At 46.2% G+C, this 22,310-nt stretch overlaps 1 protein-coding gene across 1 annotated transcript in view; it reads right to left on the bottom strand.

The window, feature by feature from the left end:
* The window catches only part of Tbcd (tubulin folding cofactor D), a 148,507-nt gene that overhangs the window by 115,519 nt on the left and 10,678 nt on the right, over positions 1-22,310 (bottom strand). The window contains exon 7 of the mRNA XM_048366218.1: positions 16,024-16,156. Coding sequence (XP_048222175.1) covers positions 16,024-16,156 — 133 coding nt within the window. The remainder of the gene's footprint in view (positions 1-16,023; positions 16,157-22,310) is intronic.

The following is a 22,310-nucleotide window of genomic DNA, read 5'->3' as shown; positions in this document are numbered from 1 at the left end:
AATCGAACCTAGGGCCTCGTGTATCCAAGGCAGGCACTCTTGCCACTAGGCTATATCCCCAGCCCCCAGGTTCATCTTTTGAACACTTAATCCCCAGCATTTGGCACTATTCTAAGAACTTCTGTAGACTCTGAGAGGTGAGACTTAGCTGGAGGAAGCAGGTCACTGGAGGCAGGCCTTTGGAGTATCTAGTCCCTGGCCCTTTCCCGTGTCACTCTATTTGTTTCCAAGAATGTAAGCTGCTCTCCCCTACCATGATGGACTGAATGCTCTGAAACTGTAATCTAAAATACATCTCCCTTCTCCAACTTGTTTCTGTCAGATATTTGGTCACAGTCACATTAGATGTAACTAATACAGAGACCAAGTAGTTAACTACTTTTTATAAAAAGCCAGAAGTGGAACAGGTGGTAGAGTGTTAGCCATGAACGAATAAGGTCAGGACAGTACACAGGCCCTGAGTTGAATCCTAGGACCAGCACCAAAAAAGTCTTTTTAGGGTGGGCATATGGCAGAATGTGAATACAAGCCTAGTATACACAAAGACCCTGCAATACCACCAAAAGGAAAGTCTTTTTTTTAAGGAGGTGTGAATTAGTGATAGAATGTTTGTGTGACCTAGGTTCATCCCAAGAATTGCGAAATAAAATTAAAAATAAGTAAAAGATTGAGCAAACTTCCTCATACTCAATCCAACTGCTAGACAGAGAAAGCGGAACCAGCCAGCCCAGGCAAGGGTGGCCATGTCCAGTTCTCTAGCCACTCTGCCTACCACTGCCTCACCTCAGTCTGTCAAGATAGGGCAAAGGCAATGCCTACGTCACAGAGCCACTCTGATACCTGAAATATGCCTCCTCCCTTTCTCAAACATGTTCCCCAGAGGCCAAACACAGAACTGGGGAGTAAAGCTTCTACCAAGTCAATTTAGATACATTCTTTTTTTGTTCAAGAACTATGCTTTACTAGAGTTAGTTTATGTGAAATACACATTACAAGTTAATTTACTTTATGGGGCTGGGAATATGGCCTAGTGGTAGAGTGCTCGCCTCGCATACATGAAGCCCTGGGTTCAATTCCCCAGCACCACATATATAGAAAAAGCCAGAAGTGCAGTGTGGCTTAAGAGGTAGAGCAAAAAGAAGCCAGGGACAGTGCTCTGGCGCTGAGTCCAAGCCCCAGGACCGGCAAAAAAAAATATTTAACTTACTTCATATAAATTCAAATACACAACACACTTATTTTACATGTGTCATCCATTTAAAGTACAAATACCTGTTAAGCAGAAATACTGGGATATACAAATTAAGGTAGAAAAACACCAAAACCCACACAGTTCTCTGAACCACTGGGGTAAGGAAGTCCACATCATGTGTGAAGAGAAGCTAATCATGCTTAGAAAATGCAAAAGAAAAGGACACCCTCGACATGGCTACCTCCTCCATGTCTAGATGTCCAGCTGAAGCAAAGCTGGGATACAAGGCTGTTGGAATGTCAGCCTGGGAGGCACTGACAGGCACCTGGAGCATCTTAAAAGGGAGAAAGATAGGGAATGATCATACAGGTGCTATCATGCCAGGCCATGCTGGTAATGCCCACTGCCTGATTTAGCAGGTTACCCTTGCAAATAGGCAGTTCAAACGGAAACCACAAAGTTACCCTAATTGGCACACCTCCTACAGGGTCCCACTCCTACCCTAGCAGGTTTCCAACTGCTTCCATGTAAGCTACTCCCAATCCCTGTATCCTGGGCCAGGGTCTCTGGGGCACTGGCTCTCCAGACACTATGCCAAGAGGACCAGCTGCCACACCATGAGAAAGAAGCCAGTTATAATCCAAAGTCTCAGCTGGCCCTGCCTTGGAGGCAGCTGCCATGTGATATTCAGCCAGGGCTCAGGTATCAGAGGGGCAGAGCCATTCCCACACCTGGCTCTATAAGGACCTGCAGAATCCCATGCAAAGTACACAGTACATCATTCACGTCACAGGCTTTGGAGTGGGTTGTTCCATGGAAAAGAACAAAAACTCTCCTAAGGAAGCAGGTGAGGCAATGGAATTTCACCTAATAGACAAGCAGTACTAGAACATCTTCTGGGGCAAAAGTAACACTATTAGGACCAGCTTGACAAACAGTAATGTGGAAGACAAAGGAAAGGAGATAAAAAACTGAAAATAAAGATTATAGGGACCTGAGAATGTGGCTTAGTGGTAGCATGCATGAAGCCCTGGGTTTGATTCCTCAGTACCACAGAAAGAGAAAAAGCCAGAAGTGGCACTATGGCTCAAGTGGTAGAGTGCTAGCCTTGAGCATAGACAGGTTCAGGGACAGAGCCCAACCCATGAGTTCAAGCCCAGGACTGGCAAAAAAAAAAAAAAAGTGCTATGGAAAAAAAGGAAGAGAAAAAACACTGTAGGAAAGCCAGGCACTGGTAGCTCACACCTGTATTCCAGTTTGAAACCAGTCAGGACAGGAAAATCCACGAGACTCTTCTCTCCAATAAACCACTCAGAAAAAGCCAGAAGCAGTGCTGTGACTCAAGTGGTAGAACACTTGAGCAAAAGAAGCTCAAAGACAGCATTCAAGCTCTGAGTCTAAGCCCTAGGACTGGCCTCCCCTCCCCCCAAAAAAAAAATTGTAGCTATAAAACTCCAGAACAGTTAATAAAGAAAGCCCAAATCAGGAAGGAAGGTGGCTCATGCCTATAATCCTAGCAACTAAGAATGAAGGCTGAAATCTGAGGATTGTGATTTAGCCTGGGCAGGGAGTTTGGGAGACTTTTTTTTTTTTTTTTTTTTGGCCAGTCCTGGGCCTTGGACTCGGGGCCTGAGCACTGTCCCTGGCTTCTTCCCGCTCAAGGCTAGCACTCTGCCACTTGAGCCACAGCGCCGCTTCTGGCCGTTTTCTGTATATGTGGTGCTGGGGAATCGAACCTAGGGCCTCGTGTATCCGAGGCAGGCACTCTTGCCACTAGGCTATATCCCCAGCCCCTGGGAGACTCTTAACTCCAATTAACTAGCAAAAAGCTGCAAGTGGCTTGAGCTGTGGCTCAAGTGGAAGAGCACAAGCTCTAAGAGAATAAAAGAGAAAGAAAAAAAAAATCCCAGGGGCAGCACCCAGGTGAGCTCAAGCCCCAGTACTATCAGCAAAAAATAATGGGGGGCAGGGGGAGGAGGAAGAGGGAATACAACAGCACAGCATCCTAGTGTTGTTCACCAAATAAAAGAATTTGACCTGGGCACCAGTGGCTCACGCCTATAATCCTAGCTACTTAGGAGGCTGAAATATGAGTATCACAGTTCAAAGCTAGCCCAGCCAAGAGAACATTTCTTAAAACTGGTAACCAATGCCCTGACAGAGTACACTTGTGACATCTCAACACATGGAGACACACACACACTAGCAGCAGAGTCCAGCTGCCCACCACTGTACTATCTAGAGTAAGGAAAACAAAAACTACACAGCTTCATGGTAGAGAACTGCTCTGTGAGTTTCTAGCTGCATCCCCAAGATGACATGGAGCACACTCACTATATTGAAGTTCACTTATTACAGCTTCACTATATCAATTTTTTTGTATTCTGGTTTTTTAATACATAAAAATATACTGCCTTCAAGGGTTGGGGATTTTGCTCAGTGGAAGAGCATTTGCCCGGCATGTGCAAAGCTCTGAGTTCAGTCCTCAGCTCTGTAAAAATTAAAATTAAAAAAAAAAATATATATATATATATATACACTGCTTCTTTCTTCTGGAACACTCGGAGAAGCATTCCTTGCCTTTTGTATTGCTCTATCTGTGGGCTGACATAGGTATGGTAATGTTTTCTTTCCTCCCTATAGTGGAGTTAAATTCCAGAGACCCCCATGATAGGTGAATATCTGTGAAGTAGCAATAAGTGAACCTCAATACAGCGAGGAACAATTATCTTACACTGCTACTTCGTAGATTTTCACCTATCAAGGGGGTCTCTGGAACGTAACTCTTGCTAGATGAGGGATCACTCTATATTCTTTGACATGCAGAGAAAGTCATGAAGTTAATGACTTATGAAGGATCCAGGAGAAAAGAGGTGCAATTAATGAGGACAAGGACGTTGTGTGCTCCTCTTTTCTCACATAAAAGTAAAGAATCCTCCCACACTCAGGAGGCTGAGGGGAGAATGGCAAATTCCAGGCCCACCCAGGCTACAATGGCAAGGATGACTCCCACCAAAAAGAAGGTCCAACTCCTTCCCTCGGTGTCTGTTAGTGCATGGTGTGTACCAGAGAGCAGTGAAACCCCAGACTAATCAAGAAGAAGATGCTCATCATATGATTGTCTCAGGAAGATGCTCATCATCTGACTGTCTTAAGTATGCAGAGCAAGCCATAAAATGGGAGGTGCACTGACATTCATAGAAGCATAAAGCAGGATCCAACCTATGGCCACCTGCTGAAAAGCACAGGCAACACCAAAGCAATTACACCACCAACAGTTTAGAGAAAATCACCACTCAGGGAAGCAACCACAAGGTCTGTTCTTGTTGTTCTAGAAACTAGCACAGGGCAAGATATAAACAAAAGAGTTTCTTAGTAATCATCCTAAACCACCACACCTTTAGATTATTGCTTTTCTGTAGTGTGCAAACCAGCTTCCCCTCCCCAGGGCATGCTCTCCAAACCTGGCAAATCACAGGCTGTCAGCCACTCAGGAGCAAGTTCACCCTGCTGCCAAGCTGGAGGTGCTGGTTTGAGGCTCCCTGAAGGCACTCCCAAATCCAGGCCAAGAAAATCAACTCCACCCCAGGCCCTTGGAGAAAGGTCCTGCACTCCCAGCTCAGGAGTGACTCTCACTGGCAGTGCAAAGCCTCTAAGTACACCTATACTCCCCTTGTAGGTACTGGCCATCCCTAGAATAAACAGACCCACAGAGGTTCTGCAACAGCAGCTCATCCACAGGCATCCCACTGAAAGCGATGTTCTGAACTCTCAAGAAAACATTACCATACCTATGTCAACCCACAGATAAGAGCAATACATAGGGCAAGCAAGCCTTCTCCAAGTGTCCCAGAAGAAAGAAGCAGCCCCTACCCCACCATGAAAGGCTCAGTAAACTGGTGGCGATAGAAAAGCACTAAGAAGCATGGTACACATGAGGGCAACATTTAAGCAGAAAAAAAAAAACAATACCCACAAGCCAACTAACTCTAGGCCAACTCTACCCAGAACACAGTTGGGTCCTTGCCCAGGCCAGTGAGCTTATCCGAGGTGTCAGTGAGGCCAAAGCTTCACAACTTCCATCACAGAATGAAGTACTGTACAGGGGCATCCTCATCAGCTCACCTGGGAGGCCTCTCCCCACAGCACTGTAGGAAAGAGCTTCCTTTCACAACTTGAAGCCTAGGAAATCACAACTTGCAGCACATCTAGTGGCCTGTAAAATTAAAAATCTTGAAGGGTTCACACCCTAAGAAAAGCAGGAAGCTGAAGCTGGGCAGGGAGTACTCAGGACCCAAGGCAAGACAGCATAAACCTACTTCAGGAAGGGTGTCTAGGCCAGAGGTATCACCTGACCAAAAGACAGAAAGAAAGAAATCCCCAGAAATGAGAAGCTTAACTGCTGAACTTATCAATAGCTGGGATGAATGGCTGATTAGAATCAGCAAAGGCTAGCCAGGTGCCAGTGGCTCACACCTGTAATCCTAGCTACTAAGGAGGCTGAGATCCCAGGATCGCAATTTGAAGTCAGCCCAGGCAGAAAAGTCCCCAAGAGACTCTTCTCTCCAATTAATCACTAGAAAACTGGAAGTGGAGCTATGGCTCAAGATGGTAGAGTGCTAGCCTTGAGCAGAAGTGGTGAAGAACAGAACCCAGGCCCTGCGTTCAAGCTCCACAACCAACAACAACAACAAAAAGAATAAGCAAGGTCTTAGAATAAAAAATGTATTTTTCTTCCCCAGCTGGAGCTGGGGCTCAGTAATACTGTGCTTGCCTAGTTGCACAAGACCCTGGGCTCAATCCCCAGCACTGCAAAAGTAAATGAATAAACAAATACATACATACACACATAGATCTATACCAATACCAGATATGTGGAAGTTAGCTCAGAAAACACTAGAAAAGAATGACTTCCCACCTTTGTTATCTGTAGCCATCATTTCTTACTTCATTTAATCAAATGCATTCTTCTCCCAAATGCACCCTAAGATCCCAAACTATATCGAGGAACTCTAGCTTGAACAGTTCCTCAGGTTATCCAGCCTCTGGCTGCCTCTACACTACTGGACCAACCCCACTTCTCACAACCAGTGAGCTGAGGTTCAGATGTGAAAAGACCAGGGAAAAGGGTGAGAAGGCCTAACTAAGAAGGCAAAGCAAAGCCCTCATCTACCACAAGTGAGATTAAATTATCCCATGAGACCTGGAACACAGGAAAGTGAAAAGATCTAAGTAGCAGTTTCAAAGACTTTTTTCTTGGCAGTGCTAGGAAATGAACCCAGAGACCACACATGCTAGGTAAGGGCTCCAACTAGAATCAACTGTTAGCAGCAACAAAATCACATGAAACAATAGCCATGACCTGAAAGGAAAACCTACCAACAGGAAAGATTCTGAACAACAGGGCAAGGAGAGGACCAGCCCTGGGGGCACAGCATTCCTGCCCCTCTCAAGTCTACTTGTGTTATTAACACATTTCAATTTCTAACAATTTTTAGGTATAAACAACCATTGCGGGCTGGGAATATGCCCTAGTGGTATGAGTGCTTGACTCATATACATGAAGACCTGGGTTCGATTCCCCAGCACCACATATATAGAAAATGGCCAGAAGTGGCGCTGTGGCTCAGGTGGCAGAGTGCTAGCCTTGAGCAAAAAGGAAGCCAGGGACAGTGCTCAGGCCGAGTCCAAGGCCCAGGACTGACCAAAAAAAAAAAAAAAAATAAACCACCATTGCTTAATCAACTGACAAATACCTAGAACACTGGTGGTCATGTTCCCACTTACCAGGACCCTGAGCAGGAGATGTGAGAGGCATACTCCACTCCGAAAATCAACAGATGATTGCCTGAGAACATGGAGTCCTCTGAACAGCTGAGCAGCCTGCAGCCTTGAAGACTGGAGGTGTGCATGCAGTCAGGCACTTGGGATGTGGAGGAGAAACCAGCTGAGATACCTAACGTCAGAGAGACGCCTAAGTGTTCCCAGGTACAGACCCTGAAACTTTACTATGAGAGCACATGGATACCAGCCCTGTGTGGAACTAGAGATACAGACAGCAAGGAAAAGTGAGAAGGGGAAGGGCGGAAGCTGCACAACACTATGATACATTGAGGGCCTGCATATGAGAAGCACCAGGGCCCACAAAGACCCATCAACCATATAAAACATTCCTCATGGAAACCCACAGGCCCTAGTCTGAACATACTTTTGCCATACCTTTGCTGTGACACGAGACAGCAAAAATAGCTGGGATATAGGATGCCCCTGGCAGGGCCTAGCATTCCACACTGGAGTCTTGTACCACCCACCAGAAGGAAGGAACTAGTCCACCAAGGCACATGGCTCAGCACACAGACCATGGAACTCACAAATCTTTAAGATGAACTGACTTTCAGAACAAAGTATCAGCCACCAGAAATTCTTCAAGAAAGAACAGAGAGCAATTCCAAGGAGCCAATGCCCAGGCAACTCTATGATACAGTGAGCAAGCAGCCAAAGGATTGTCCAATGAACCAACTACTGAGGGCCAGCTTCTCTGATGACCGTAGCAGTCACCAGCTGTGCAGTGCTCACAGTTCCCTCAGCAGTGCTCCTTGATGGACAGGAGCATGAAGACAGTATCCGTCCCTTATCTCCAGGAACTCAGTACACTGAGTATCCACCATCCCCCTGGTGTTTGAAGTTGCCAGCTGTCCTGCCTGACTTACAGGGGCAGAAACAACCCCTGCCTTTTTTCTTTTCTTTTCTTTTTTTGCCAGTCCTGGGGCTTGAACTCAGGACTGTCTCTGGCTTCTTTTTGCTCAAAGCTAGCACTCTACCACTTGACCCACAGAGCCACTTTCAGCTTTTTCTTGTGTATATGGTACTGAGGAATCAAACCCAGTACTTCACGCATGCTAGGCAAGCACTCTACCACTAAGCCACATTCCCATCCCCATCCCTGCCTGTCTTTCCTGAACCAGAACCTCAGCATATTCTCTCTGTAGCTCCGTTCCACTCCCTGTTCCCTTGAGGGACAACCCTGCCATGTACAGAGAACTCTGCCTTGATGACCACAAAACAGCAGACAAGTCCATGGCAAGGATGGCACTGGGGGCTCTCAGGGGGGATCCACTGCCTCCAGAAGGATGCTTGAGAGTGGGAGAGCTCCCTGTCCTGTCCAGAGAGGGCAAACAGCAGGCAGAAGGGACAGACAAGGCCAAAGTAAAACAAAGAGCCATGCTTCAGGGAGATGACCTGCAAGATAGAAGGAAGACAGCTAGGTGAGGCTGACATACTCTAGACAAGACAGGGAACATGAGAGCCAATCCACAAGACAGATGAAGAAGAAAAGGGCAAACAAAGACAGTGGCATATAAGCACGTCCATCGCACTGTTGGCTCCCAGGTACAGGTGGCTTAAAGGAATAATTGTCAGGACCACAAATGGGAATTATGAGTCTGGAGGTGTCCTGGTACACCCACCCAGTCCATAGAACATGGACAGAGATAGACAAACAAAGGACAAAGAAGAACTAAGGATGAACGGTCAACAGCCAAAGACTAAGAGACATGTATAAGAGTGTAGGCAGGGGCTGGGAATATGGCCTAGTGGCAAGAGTGCTTGCCTCCTACACATGAAGCTCTCGGTTCGATTCCCCAGCACCACATATATGGAAAATGCCCAGAAGGGGCGCTGAGGCTCAGGTGGCAGAGTGCTAGCCTTGAGCAGGAAGAAGGCAGGGATGGTGCTCAGGCCCTGAGTCCAAGGCCCAGGACTGGCAAAAAAAAAAAAAAAAAAAAAAAAACAAGAGTGTAGGCAGCCGCACATCACACACCAGTGAACCAGGATAGGCAAGGTAAGAGGCTGTGAGGTTCTCGGTCAACATGCAATGGATGCCACACAACAGGGCCAACAGGGAACACTAGCCACCGCAGCCAACAGTGCCACCTTGTCTCACACCAGCAGGTGGGATGAAGAGGATGAAGCCTGACCTACGAATTCTCTTCTCAGCCAGGTGCCAGTGATTCATGCCTGTAATGCTAACTACTCAGGAGGCTGACATCTGAGGATCGAGATTCAAAGCCAGCCCAGGCAGAAAAGTCTGTGAGACTCTTATCTCCAATTCATCACAGAAAAGAAAAAAAAAAAAGAAAGAAAAAAAACAGAAGTGGCGCTGTGGCTCAAGTGGTAGAGTGCTAGCCTTAAACAAAAGGAGCCCAGAGACAGTGCCTTATAGGCCCATAGTTCAAGCCCTCATACTGGTAAAAACAGAAGGGAAGTTATGGCTCAAAGTGATAGAGTACTAGCCTTGAGCACAAAAGCTCAGGGACAAAGCCCAGGTCCTCAGTTCAAGACCTAGAACTGAGGGAGCTGGGAATATGGCCTAGTGGCAAGAGTGCTTGACTCACATACAGGAAGTCAACTAACCCCCACACATCTCTGAGGCAAGAGAGGTTTGTCACTTCTTTTCCAAATGGAGCAGGGCACCTCACCTGTACCTCAGGTCACTGGGACAGATGAAATCCAGGTGTGGCTAAAGCACATCCAGAGTCCATGGCCAGTCCATCAGCCAGCCTCCCTAGGGCAAGCCCCTCCTACCTGCTCAAACAGGTGACCTCTCTGTGCCTGTACATGTCTCCTGGCAGGGACCCACAATGCAGACCAGAGTGGGCCTGTGAGAGTTGACGTTCTTGAACTTTCCTGGTGTGGAGGTAGGTGCTAGTGAGGTATTGCTCAGGATCAAACCCAGAGCCTTATATATGCTGGACAAGCACTCGACTACTGAACTACATCTCTGGACATGAGTTTGTCTTTTAACAGACTAATGCTTTTCTCAATAACAAAGAAATACATGAACATATATGTGAGCAACCTCACTATGAAGGGGAGATACAATCCATTCAGGCAGTCTTCACTGCCAGCAGTCTGTCTTCAGAAGCCCAAGCTCCTGTCTCTTTCCACTCACCAGAGAGAACAAAGAAAAATCATGTTAGGACTGGGAATGTGGCAGAGTGCTTACCTAGCATGCATGAAGCCCTATACCTCAGTACCACATAAAACAGAAAAAGCCAGAAGTGGCACTGTGGCTCAAGTGGCAGAGTGCTAGCCTTGAACAAAAGAAGCTCAGGGACAGTGCCCAGGCCCTGAGTTCAAGGCCCAGGACTGGCAAAAAAAAAAAAAAAGAAAGAAAGAAAAAGGAAGGAAAGAGGGAAGGGAGGGAGGGAGGGAGGGAGGGAGGGAGGGAGGGAGGGAGGGAGGGAGGGAGGGAGGACCACATCAGACTAAGATCAGAGACTCCAATCAGAGTGGGGAAACCATAGGGGCATAACTATCAAGTGAACAGAAAGAGAAAACTCACTCAAATGACAACTTTTATCTTTAGTTATTGTTTTCCTTCCTTGAATTTCCTCAATTTGCATTTAAACCTAATGCTCAAAATGGGGCTGAACAAATGGGTATTGTACAAAGCAAGAATAAAGAGCAACAAGGAGACACCAGTAAAATAAAACTGTCAACCACTTAATTCCCTCCAAGAAGAGCCAAAACACATTGCTCTGAGATGCCCATGCTTCAAGGGAAATAAAACCAACCCTAGTTTCGATGGGACTTGTTCAGGGTTCACCTGTTTCGCCTAACCCACACTAATGAACAGGTGGATAAAAACGGAGCCAACTGCATCAAAGGAAACATGCAATCCTGAAGCACAATACACCTGCAAGTTTCATCATGCACAGGATACCCAACCCTCTGCCTTCAGGTCTAACAAGCCCATGGTGAAACCTGCTCCGCCTCTGAGCACTCAGCACAACTTCCTCCTGCCCTGGAGCCTCCATCAGTCTTAACAGACCCTTCAAGAGAGAAGAGGAAGCACATGCTGACTCTAGAAAGACTCAGGCTTCCTAGAAGCAGCAGGGCCTTCACCTTCAGGTGCTAGAAGGGATCTGCTAACACTAGGAGCCATGGGAGGTCGGGCCACCAAAGCTGTTGCTCCACAGCAGTTTCATTCATCTACTTCCCAGGATTTCAGCTGTCTGCGTCAGACAATTGCTCACCATACCTCAAGGCAAATCTCTCTAGATAGAACAGAGGTGCTGTTACCAAACTGCCTCAGTGCTCTGCCCCAAACCCCCTCCTTTGCCAACACAGGCCAGGCTGAGGGACAAGCCCCTGAAACTTGCTTATACCTCAGAAGAAAGGAAAAAAGAAAATGTCTCTCCCCTTAATGTGGAATTTGGAGATGTGCAAACAAAAAGCACCTCCCCACGATCTGAGTGGTTTAACTACACTGTATTGTGAGCAGGGACAAACAGGAAGTGTGCCTGTTCTTGGGTGTCTTGAGTGCAATCTGTGCTCTGTGCACCTCCCACAGTGAAGGAAAAAACAGAAAACTTGGGAACCAGCAACTAGAGGATCAGAAAGGGGGGGGGGGGGATGAGCTTGGTACTGGTAGCTCATGCCTGTAATCCTAGATACTCAGGAGGCTGAGATCTGAGGATCATGGTTTGAAGCCAGCCCAGGCAAAAAGGTCCATGAGACTTTTATCTCCAATTAAACACCCCCCCCAAAAAATGGGGGGGCTGGAAAAGAAGCTATGAGCAGAACTAGATGAAAAGTGGCCACTATAACCTCTACAAGCCAAGAAGAGCTGCTAAACCTCGAGGATGAGTTCAAGGGCACTAGCTAGGATCAGCTCTGTCTTCCAAGGTGACCTGAACACAGTAGGCCACACCATCTCCCCTGGGTGAGCAATATGCTGACTGTGCCAGCCAAGAGGAGGGCAGGGTAGAGCAGAGGCCAGGCTAGCAGCTGTAGGAGACCCTGGGAGTCCATAAGAATGCTGAGTGTGGTAGTGCAGGCCTGAAATCTAAGCACTCAGGAGGTGGAGGCAGGATGATTGTGAGTTTAAGGCCAGCCTGGGCTGTACAGCAAGACCCTATCTCAAAACCAAAAAAAAAAAAAAATGTTGTCATGGCAAAGCTAGTCTAAAACAATGAATCACCTGAGATCAACCATGCCTATCCCTCATCCCAGCTACCCTACCAGGCAGCAACCACATTCTGAACCAGCCCGGTATCTTTCCCTGCAGTCACCTGGATCAACAGGCTCAGGCTACACTTTGGTCATCTCCATTGTTCTCTTAAGACTTTTTAATAAGGTTCATGCCAAAATCTTAAGGACTCACTTATACCCATACCCTCAACTAAACACCTTAAAAACCCACTACCCTTCACCAGAATAACTAAAATCCTAAATGCATACCTCCCTCAAGACCCATTCAGCAGCATAGTGAACACAGTAACCTCTACTCCACAGCAATGTCACTCAGAGTCATCATGCATTGACCCCCCCACTGTAGCAGTTCACTGAAAGTCATTGTCAATTCTTAAAACACCCACACACCGTGGAACAAGAACCTTCCAGGGCAAGGATGTGCATTTGTACTTGAGAAGTCCCACATTTTATTGATGTGGTAACTCCCCCCCATCCCCAGTCCTGGAGCTTGGACTCAGGGCCTGAACTCTGTCCCTGGCTTCTTTTGCTCAAGGCTAACACTCTACCACTTGAGCCACAGCACCACTTCCAGCTTTTTCTGTTTATGGGGTGCTGAGGAATCGAACGCAGGGCTTCATGCATGCAAGGCCAAGCACTCTACCTCTAAGCCATATTCCCAGTCCCCTGATGTGGTAAAAAAATTTTAAGACCTCAGAAACAAATATGGTTAAGTTTATAAAAATTTAGCCTTGGGCTAAGAATGTGGCTTAGTGGTAGTCTTGCCTAGCATGAGGGTTCAATTCCTCAGTACCACATAAACAAAAAAATAATTTTAAAAATTTTAATAAAAAACCTTAGCTGCTATCAGTGACTCATGCTACTTAAGTGGCAGAAAAACTCACAAGACCCTTTTCTTAAGAGGAGCTAGACGAGGGCTGGGGATGTGGCCTAGTGGCAAGAGTGCCTGCCTCGGATACACGAGGCCCTAGGTTCGATTCCCCAGCACCACATATACAGAAAATGGCCAGAAGCGGTGCTGTGGCTCAAGTGGCAGAGTGCTAGCCTTGAGCGGGAAGAAGCCAGGGACAGTGCTCAGGCCCTGAGTCCAAGGCCCAGGACTGGCAAAAAAAAAAAAAGAGGAGCTAGACAAAATAGTGCACTTATTTATCCTACCACCTCCCTAACAACTACAGAAAGGAGAAAGCCACTAGCTCAAAAGTAATCAACAAAAATCAAAGTAGAGGTATAGCTGAAAGGTAAAAGTGCCTACCTAGCAAGAACAAGGACCTGAATTCAAACTCCAATATTGGGAGGGAAAAAAAAAAACTACTGTAGGGCTTGCCTGCCTAGCATACACAGGGCCCTGGTTTGATTCCTGGCACACAAAGAGAGAGGGGAAGAGTGAAAGGGAGGGAGGGAAGGAGGGAGGGAGGGAAGGAGGGAGGGAGGGAGGGAGGGAGGGAGGGAGGGAGGGAAGGAAGGAGGGAGGGAGGGAAGGAGGGAGGGAGGGAAGGAGGGAGGGAGGGAGGGAGGGAGGGAAAGGAAGAAAGAAGAAAGTATGAAGGGGGTAGAAAAACTTGGTGCTACTATCTAGTAGGTTTGATCTTTAGTACCATAAATACTAAAAGTAAATAAGCATACATAAATACTACTGTTACATACCCAAATACTACTGTTACATACCTATAAATACATACTGTTACAAACATACATACATACAAGCTTAAGCCAAAACTTGGGCATAAAATATCCTATCAGTGTTAATCACAATAGCCAGAAGCATCCAGAAAATGTATTATCTTACCATAAACAGAAGCAGAGCACAGACACATGCCACATGATGAGTAAACCCTAAGGCCACCATACTCAGTCAAAAAAGCCAGACAGGAGAGGCCACATACTGAAGTCTCTATGCATGTGAAATGTCAGAATAGACAACTCGAAGCATGGACACAGGGCCTTGGAGGCTGTGGAGAACTTCACAGCACACGGGGTGATAGAAAGAGGAAACAAGGGTGGCAAAACCTTGCAAACATGCATAGTGACTAAACTTTTCATATGAATGAAGAGGCAAAATGTTCCTGGTATGTGAATAACACCTTCATGTGAATCACATTTTGTTTTTTGTTTTGGGGTTTCTTTTTTACTTTTTATGATACTGGGGATGGAGCCCAACAGCTAGTACTGTGAAGTGTCTGACACTCCTCCCTACCTCATAGTTTCCTCTTGTTTTTTGTTTAGTGCTAGGGATCAAACTCAGGGTCTTGCTGTGTAAAAGGGACACAGGAAACAGGAAATGTTTCCCAAGTTTCTTTCTGACATGTTTTGAAGGACAGTTCCCTGAAGACAAGAGTGATAATGGGATTAGGAAGAAACAGACACACAGATATTCCTCACTCCCATGGCCATGACATAACAAGGGACTGAAGCAATGGGTATTGGGATCCAGCAAGCCAGGGCTTGCCCACCCCACCAGGAGCCTGTCCACCTCAAGGGTTACCAGAATTGGCCTGCTCTCCTCTCAGCCTTTATGCACCCCCACCCCACATCAACCCAACATCAAAATCAGCATTGTGAGAAAAGCAGGCAGGCACAGACATCGAGATGCCATTGTACTTGATCACTTGCATTCCAACAGGCTCCACAAGGCCCTGCTTTAGTGAGAGAGCTGCCAGGCTCCTCAGCCTTCAAGACAAGGACAAAAATGGCTCTGAAATAAATCTCAACTGCTGCAATCAAAAAAGAGTAAGCAAGACAAGTGCTGACTCTGAAGCCCACATTCCCAAAGACCCTGTCCACACTTTCTAAAAACAAGGTTGATTCTGGAGCCCATGCCCTGAGAGGCCCTCTCCATTCTCTCAAGAATACTAACCATGCAGGGGCTGGGGATATAGCCTAGTGGCAAGAGTGCCTGCCTCGGATACACGAGGCCCTAGGTTCGATTCCCCAGCACCACATATACAGAAAACGGCCAGAAGCGGCGCTGTGGCTCAAGCGGCAGAGTGCTAGCCTTGAGCGGGAAGAAGCCAGGGACAGTGCTCAGGCCCTGAGTCCAAGGCCCAGGACTGGCCAAAAAAAAAGAATACTAACCATGGGGCTGGGGATATGGCCTAGTGGCAAGAGTGCTTGCCTCGTATACATGAGGCCCTGGGTTCAATTCCCCAGCACCACATATACAGAAAACGGCCATAAGCGGCGCTATGGCTCAAGTGGCAGAGTACTAGCCTTGAGCAAAAAGAAGCCAGGGACAGTGCTCAGGCCCTGAGTCCAAGCCCCAGGACTGGCCAAAAAGAAAAAGAATACTAACCAGGGAGATTCCTAGCAACAGTTATCCAGGCCTCACCTCTTTTATGGAATTCACACTAGATATTTTCTCCTTGTCAGCACTACAAGGCCAGATAACAAACAAGCAAAGCAAAAGATCGGCAATAGGCAGGGAATGAGGCACCTGGTAAGTGCCAAGATCAGTGTTTAAACAATGATGCTAAAAAGACTGGAACCCACTTACCTGAACAAAATCAGAATTTAAACTATCTGCCATACTTTACTAGAGCTGGCTCTAATAATTGTGTTCTATAACAAAATTAAGCAGAAAAAAATTGAGGGCCTGGGTGCAACACCATGGGCACCACTGCCCTCTGGTGGCAATATGGGGCTCCACAGCGTTCACCTTGGCAGAAGTCTAGCTCACTAAGTTCACAGCAGTGGGAAAGGAAATTACTGCCCCAAGGGGAAAATGATTCCCAAGGTGCTCCAGTCACTTCATCAGAGAATTCCAAATCACTACATTCTGGGTCCAGTGGAAGTACTGATCCTTGCTACTCCACCAACTACCCCTCCAGCGTGGCCCTTACCAGGGCTTGCAGTATTCCATCCATGGCAATGACACCATCCATGGTCTGGAAGGAGGAGCGGGCCAAGGTACACAGGCTCCAATCCAGGAAGCTAGCCATCTTCCTCTCTCGGACATCCGGACGCGTAATAAATCTGCAAGAGAACAAAAACACAAGCTCAACAAGGCTCCAGCAACAAAAATGAATCCTGTCCAACTGCCCACCCTCATGCCTGTGCCCTCAGGCATCCTCTTAATTGTGCTGTCACTCTGAAAGTGGGCAGCCCATATGCAGCTTCCTTCACAGCTCCTCTTTCTCCAGAAGACTAAGTCCTGCCCATGGTCTCAGGAGCTCATTCTCCACTAGGATCTCTTAGACACACACAGGCCTCACTGCCCTGCCTCCTCCTATCTGGTCCCCAACTTATCTCACACCCTCACAGGCCACCAGCTAGGAGGACCTCTCAACTACACCCCTTCCACCTCAGGATACATTTCCAACAGCTTGGCCCAGCAGCCAACACTTGCCCAAAGATCCTTCTCCAGAGCAACCACCATGGCCTGAACATAACTCTGGTCCAAAGACCTCTCTCCAACACAACCACTGTGAGCCCCTCTCCTTTCCCTCTCCCAACTTTGTGCTGCATAGGCCTGTTTCCTCCCATCCAACACTCATCCTCTAGCTCACAAACCAGACCATGGGCCCTCTTCACTTCTCCCATGCTGGTGCCCCCTCTCTGTGGCTCAGTGACTCAAGCCTGACCTTACCACATAGAGAACAAAGCCCTGTCTTTCCAAGGCTGATACTGAGAGAAACAACAATACACAAAGAGGGAGGACAGAAGGCAACAGCAGGAGAAAGTGCTGTGCCCTACATACGGAGCAGAAGGCACAGTGACAACCCAAAGAGGCAAGGAAAGCCATATCTGCAGTGGGAAAATGCTGTCCCCAGAAGCAACAAGAGCATGGCCCAGGGCAGGAAGGAGCTAAACGGGTGCTAGGAACGCAAAGGAGCAGGGGTCAGTCAGGTAGCACAGGTGGCCAAGGCAGGCAAGGTAGGCTAGGAGTAGATCTGAGCAGTTGTCCTCACTGCACTTCCAGGACACTCAACTAGAAGGGACATGTGGAGATGCCAACACATTGACTGTGGTGATTCCTCTTAAATGGTGGGGTCATCTCCAGAGAAGGCTGGACAAGATGGGAGGACAAAAGAGTTCAGTTTGGATGCTCCACATGCAACACACACTGGAAAGCTCTATGGTGCCCTGTGCAGTGGGCTGCATGTGTCCAGAGCATGTCCGGAGGAGTCAGGGCTGGACCCACCAGTCTATGATGCTGGTTCTCCTCATGCTCTGGCCGTCTCCACTGGGACCTGAACTCAGTCATCCCGCTGCCTGTCCTGCCTCCCCATCCTATGACTGACCTGTTCAGCTGGTCTTCACTAGAGCTGGCTCCGTAACTGCTTGGTGACAAATCCTCTCACGCATACAACCATATCACTGTGGTCTATTTCTTAACAGAGCACAGTGAGCAGACAGACAGCTGGCATTCCTCAACATCCCTTGAACCCACCTCCATTCATATATGCATATGCAGAGCAAAACATGGTAGTAAATGCCTAGAATCCTAAAATTTGGGAGAGTTAAGACAAGAGGATCAAAATGACCCAGTCAGGACCACACAGTGAGTTTGAGGTTGGTCTGGGCTACATAGTAAGACTCAGTTTCAAAACTAAATGAATAAAGTCATTTTTTTCTATACAGGTTTTATTTTATTTTATTTTGGTCAGTTATGGGTCGTGAACTCTGGGCCTGGATGCTGTCCCTGAGCTCCTCAGCTCAAAGCTAGCACTCTACCACTTGAGCCACAGCACCACTTCCATTTTTCTGGTAGTTTATTGGAGGTAAGAGTGTCACAGACTTTTCTGCCTGGGCTGGCTTTGAACTGTGATCCTCAGATTTCAACCTCCTGAGTAGCTAGGATTATAGGCATGGGCCACTGGTGCCCAGCTTATACACATTTTATAAGGTTGTACTGTATCTAAATATTTTGGCAACTATATAACACTATCAAGAGTTACAGGAGCCAGGTACTGGTGGTATAATCCTAACTACTCAGGAGGCTGAGATCTGAGGATCACTGAAGCCAGCCCATGTGAGACTCTTATCTCCAACAAACCACTAGAAAACCAGAAGTGGAGCTGTGGCTCAAAGTGATAGAAGACTAGCCTTGAGTAAAAGAACACATGGACAGCATTTAGGCCCTGAGTTCAAGCCCCACAACTGACAAAAAAAAGTTACAGGAAGTTCAGCCCAGGTGTTAAAATGTTCTGCTACTTAAAAGAAACGAGTGCAGGGCTAGGGATATGGCCTAGTGGCAAGAGTGCTTGCCTCGTATACATGAAGCCCTGGGTTTGATTCCCCAGCACCACATATATAGAAAACGGCCAGAAGTGGCACTGTGGCTCAAGTGGCAGAGTGCTAGCCTTGAGCAAAAGGAAGCCAGGGACAGTGCTCAGGCCCTGAGTCCAAGGCCCAGGACTGGCAAAAAAAAAAAAAAAGAAAGAAAGAAAGAAACGAGTGCAGGGCTGGGAATATGACCTAGTGGTAGAGTGCTTGCCTCATCTACATGAAGCCCTGGGTCTGATTCCTCAGCACCACATAGAGGAAAAAGCAAGAAGTGGCGCTGTGGCTCAAGTGATAGAGTGTTAGCCTTGAGCAAAAAGAAGCCAGGGACAACAGTGCTCAAGCCCTGAGTTCAAACCCCAGGACTGGCAAAAATAGAAACAAGTGCAGTCCCAAAGCCTTAGGCAGAAGAGGGCATTCAAAGCCGGAACCAGTGGAGGAGCAGGTTAGAAGTGACCCCACACTATAGATAAGAACACCCTTCGCACCTCCCAACAAAGACATCAAGGGGACACAGGAGACAAGTAGAGGTGACTCCTTCCAGGGGCCACATTGGTAACACTCTAAGACTCAGAAGTTCCCACTGAGACCTGGCCTCTCCTGGGTTTCCAGGTAGAAACCAACCCAATGGAGTAAAACACTCATCTCAGCACCAGCTGTCTCAGCAAGTGATGGAAAGCACTCCACTGTTCTCTTCTAACACTTTCTCATCTCAGCACCAGATGGCGCTGAAGCCTGTCCCAGTAAGTGATTAACAGTGCTCCAAGCTGCCTCTTTTTTTCTGGAGGATACCAGGAAATGAATACTGGTTTAAATCTTATGGTCCCTGACCCACAGAGTCAAACTCAACATAAATCTACCATCCTCACTATGTTGGTCATAAGAATAACAAATTAATCTGGGTACGGTTTCTCATGCCTACAAGGGGCTGAGATTAGGAAGATCAGGGTCCCAGTATGCCCAAGAGGGAAAAAAGTAATTTGTAAAACTCCATCACCATGGAAGTAGCTACAAGTGGTAGATATGCCAGTCATCCCAGCTATGGTAGGACACTAAGGCAAAAAGGGAGATCCTATCTCAAAATCACCAGTGCAAAAGGGGGCTGGAGTCATGGTTCAGCAGAAGTGCCTGCCTCAAGGTCCTGAGTTAAGTATTTCAACAACAACAAAAAAAAAGAGTAACAATTCACAATACAACACATTATTTTATACAATTGATATGTTAAGAAAAAAAGAAAGAACGAGGAAAAATAAAAATAAAACAAGCCAGACTCTGATGGCTCACGCCTATAATCCTACGTACTCGGGTGCCTGAAACCTGAGGATCAAAGTCAGTTCAAAGTCAGCTTGAGCAGAAAACTCTGAGACTCTTATCTCCAATGAACTACTCAGAAAAATAAGTGGTGCTGTGGCTCAAGTGGCAGAGTGCTAGCTTTGAGCACTAAGACACTGAGACAGGGCCCAGGCCCTGAGTTCAAGCCCAAGGACAAGCAAAAAAAGAATAAAACATACAACAGACCTAACTTTGCCACTTGACAAAGTTAGTAAACATTTATAAGGTCCTCACTCAGCTGTAAATAAGGGAAACAGGGACCTTCAACTTATTCAATCTTTGTAATAATTGAATCTCAAACCCACATAACTCTTCACTCCACAAGCAGGAATTCATCCCAAGGAGCCTTATGTGGAATATTCAAGAACAATAGTGTTTATTCTTAATAGCCACACTATGGAAAAAGCTTAGATGCTCTACAACTTATAAAAAGATCAAGAAAAGGTAGTATATATACATAATGGGAGTATTATTCAGTCATGAAGAATGAAATGATGTCATTTTCAGGGAAATAGATGGACTGGAAACTATCATATTGGCTCAGAAGGACAAAGAACACATGGTTTCATTCACATATGGACATAAGACCTAAAATATAAATAAGCACATACAGGATAATATATGTATATACATATGATCAATCTGATTAAAGTCTGTCATAGGCATGTGTGAGGCAGGCAACACAATAAAAATTCTTTAAACAATTAACATGTACTTGAATAACAAAAGGAAATTCAGAAGGTGAAACATTTGTCTGAGGTGTTGGCATTAGTGGGAGGGGAGCAAACAGGGAGGGTAAAAAGGGCAAACAGAAAATACTGTATGTGTAAAAACAGAACAATGAGATTAGTATGGGACAGGGATGGGAAAAAGAAAGAGAATATTAGAGAGATGATTATGATCAAGAATCATTTTATATATAAATAGACTTATTTGTCAGATGCCAATGGTTCACACCTATGATCCTAGCTACTCAGGAGGTTAAGATCTAAGGATCAAGGTTCAAAGCTAGCCTGAGCATGGAACTCAAGCACCAGAAAATTGGAGGTGGCACTGTGGCTCAAGTGGTAGAACACTAAGTCTTCAGCGAAAAAGCTCAAAGTCAGTGCCCAGGCCCTCGGTTCAAGCCCTAAGAGCGACACAAATAAACACATGAATACTTACATACATACATATATACATGACATTGTCAAGAAAAATGCACTCTGTACCTGAATTACGTAACTATAATCCTTTTGTAAATCACATTTATAATAACAATTTAATTTTTTAAATAAACTTGTTAAAAATATTTTACAATTAATTGATGCCAATTCAAAAAATAAATTTAGGGGCTGGGAATATGGGCTAGTGGCAAGAGTGCTTCACTCATATACATGAATCCCTGGGTTCAATTTCCCAATACCACATATGTAGAAAATGGCCAGAAGTGGCACTGTGGCTCAAGTGGCAGAGTGCTAGCTCTTGAGTAAAAAGAAGCCAGGGACAGTGCTCAGGCCCTGAGTCCAAGGCCCAGGACTGGCAAAAAAAAAAAGAGCAAAATATAAATTTAGGGGCTTAGTGGTAGAGTGCTTGCCTAGCATGCATGAAGCCCTGGGTTCAATTCTTCAGCATCACATAAACAGAAAAAGTCACAAGTGGCGCTGTGGCTCAAGTGGTAGAGTGCTAACCTTGAGCAAAAAGAAGCTCAAGGACAGTGCTCAGGCCCTGAGTTCAAGCCCCAGGACTGGAAAAATAATAATAATAATTGTATAATGATAATAATTTTACTTTTTTTTAAGAACAAGAATATTAATCTTCATAACTAATTGGGAAGGTGATCATCTGTATATGGTAGCAACAATACATTGATATCCTATGACACATCAGAAGATGGAGCTGAGTTCCAGGCCAATAGGGGTGCAGCCATCAGACACCTAGTCTGGGATACCCGCATTGCATGAAAGTACATGTGGGTTTCCTGTTCTAAAAGACAGGATTTCTTATTGCTCCCAAAGACTCATGATGTGTTAATTTGTGTATGTGTACGTACAAGGGCTTGAGCTCAGGGACTCGTGTTCTCGCTTTGTTTTTTCACTCAAGACTGTCACTTTACTACTAGAGCAATAGCTCCACTTCCAGCTTTTTGCTGATTAATTGAAGATGAGTCTCAGTTATCTTCCCTGACTGGCTTCAAACTGCAATCTTCAGATCTCAGCCTCCTGAGTAGCTAGGATTATAGGTGTGTGGCCAGCTCATGTGCTAAATTAAGGCTGAGTTGTCAGCTGACAGGCTTTTGGGAAGTGATTGGTTCTGATCTTACCAATGGATTAATCTACTAGAGTCATAATCAGATTGCACTGTTGGGAGGTAGTGGAAGGCCTACTGGAGGAACTAGGTCACTGGGGGTGTTTTCTGGAAAACTGTATCTTGTTCTTGGCCCCTTTCTGTTTCTTCTTCCTGGCAAGCAGCTCTGTTCAAGTTTTCCTGTCCACCCTGATGTTCTGCCTCATTACAGGTCCAGAAACAATGGAACCAACAAAAACGCGAAACCTCTGAAACAGTAAACCAAAACAAGCTTTTCCTCTTTTAA

This window comes from Perognathus longimembris, chromosome 17 (assembly GCF_023159225.1).
Source record: "Perognathus longimembris pacificus isolate PPM17 chromosome 17, ASM2315922v1, whole genome shotgun sequence".
NCBI lineage: Eukaryota > Metazoa > Chordata > Mammalia > Rodentia > Heteromyidae > Perognathus > Perognathus longimembris.
The sequence above is the reverse complement of the archived record's forward strand: the minus strand, read 5'-3'. Positions and strand labels throughout refer to the sequence as shown.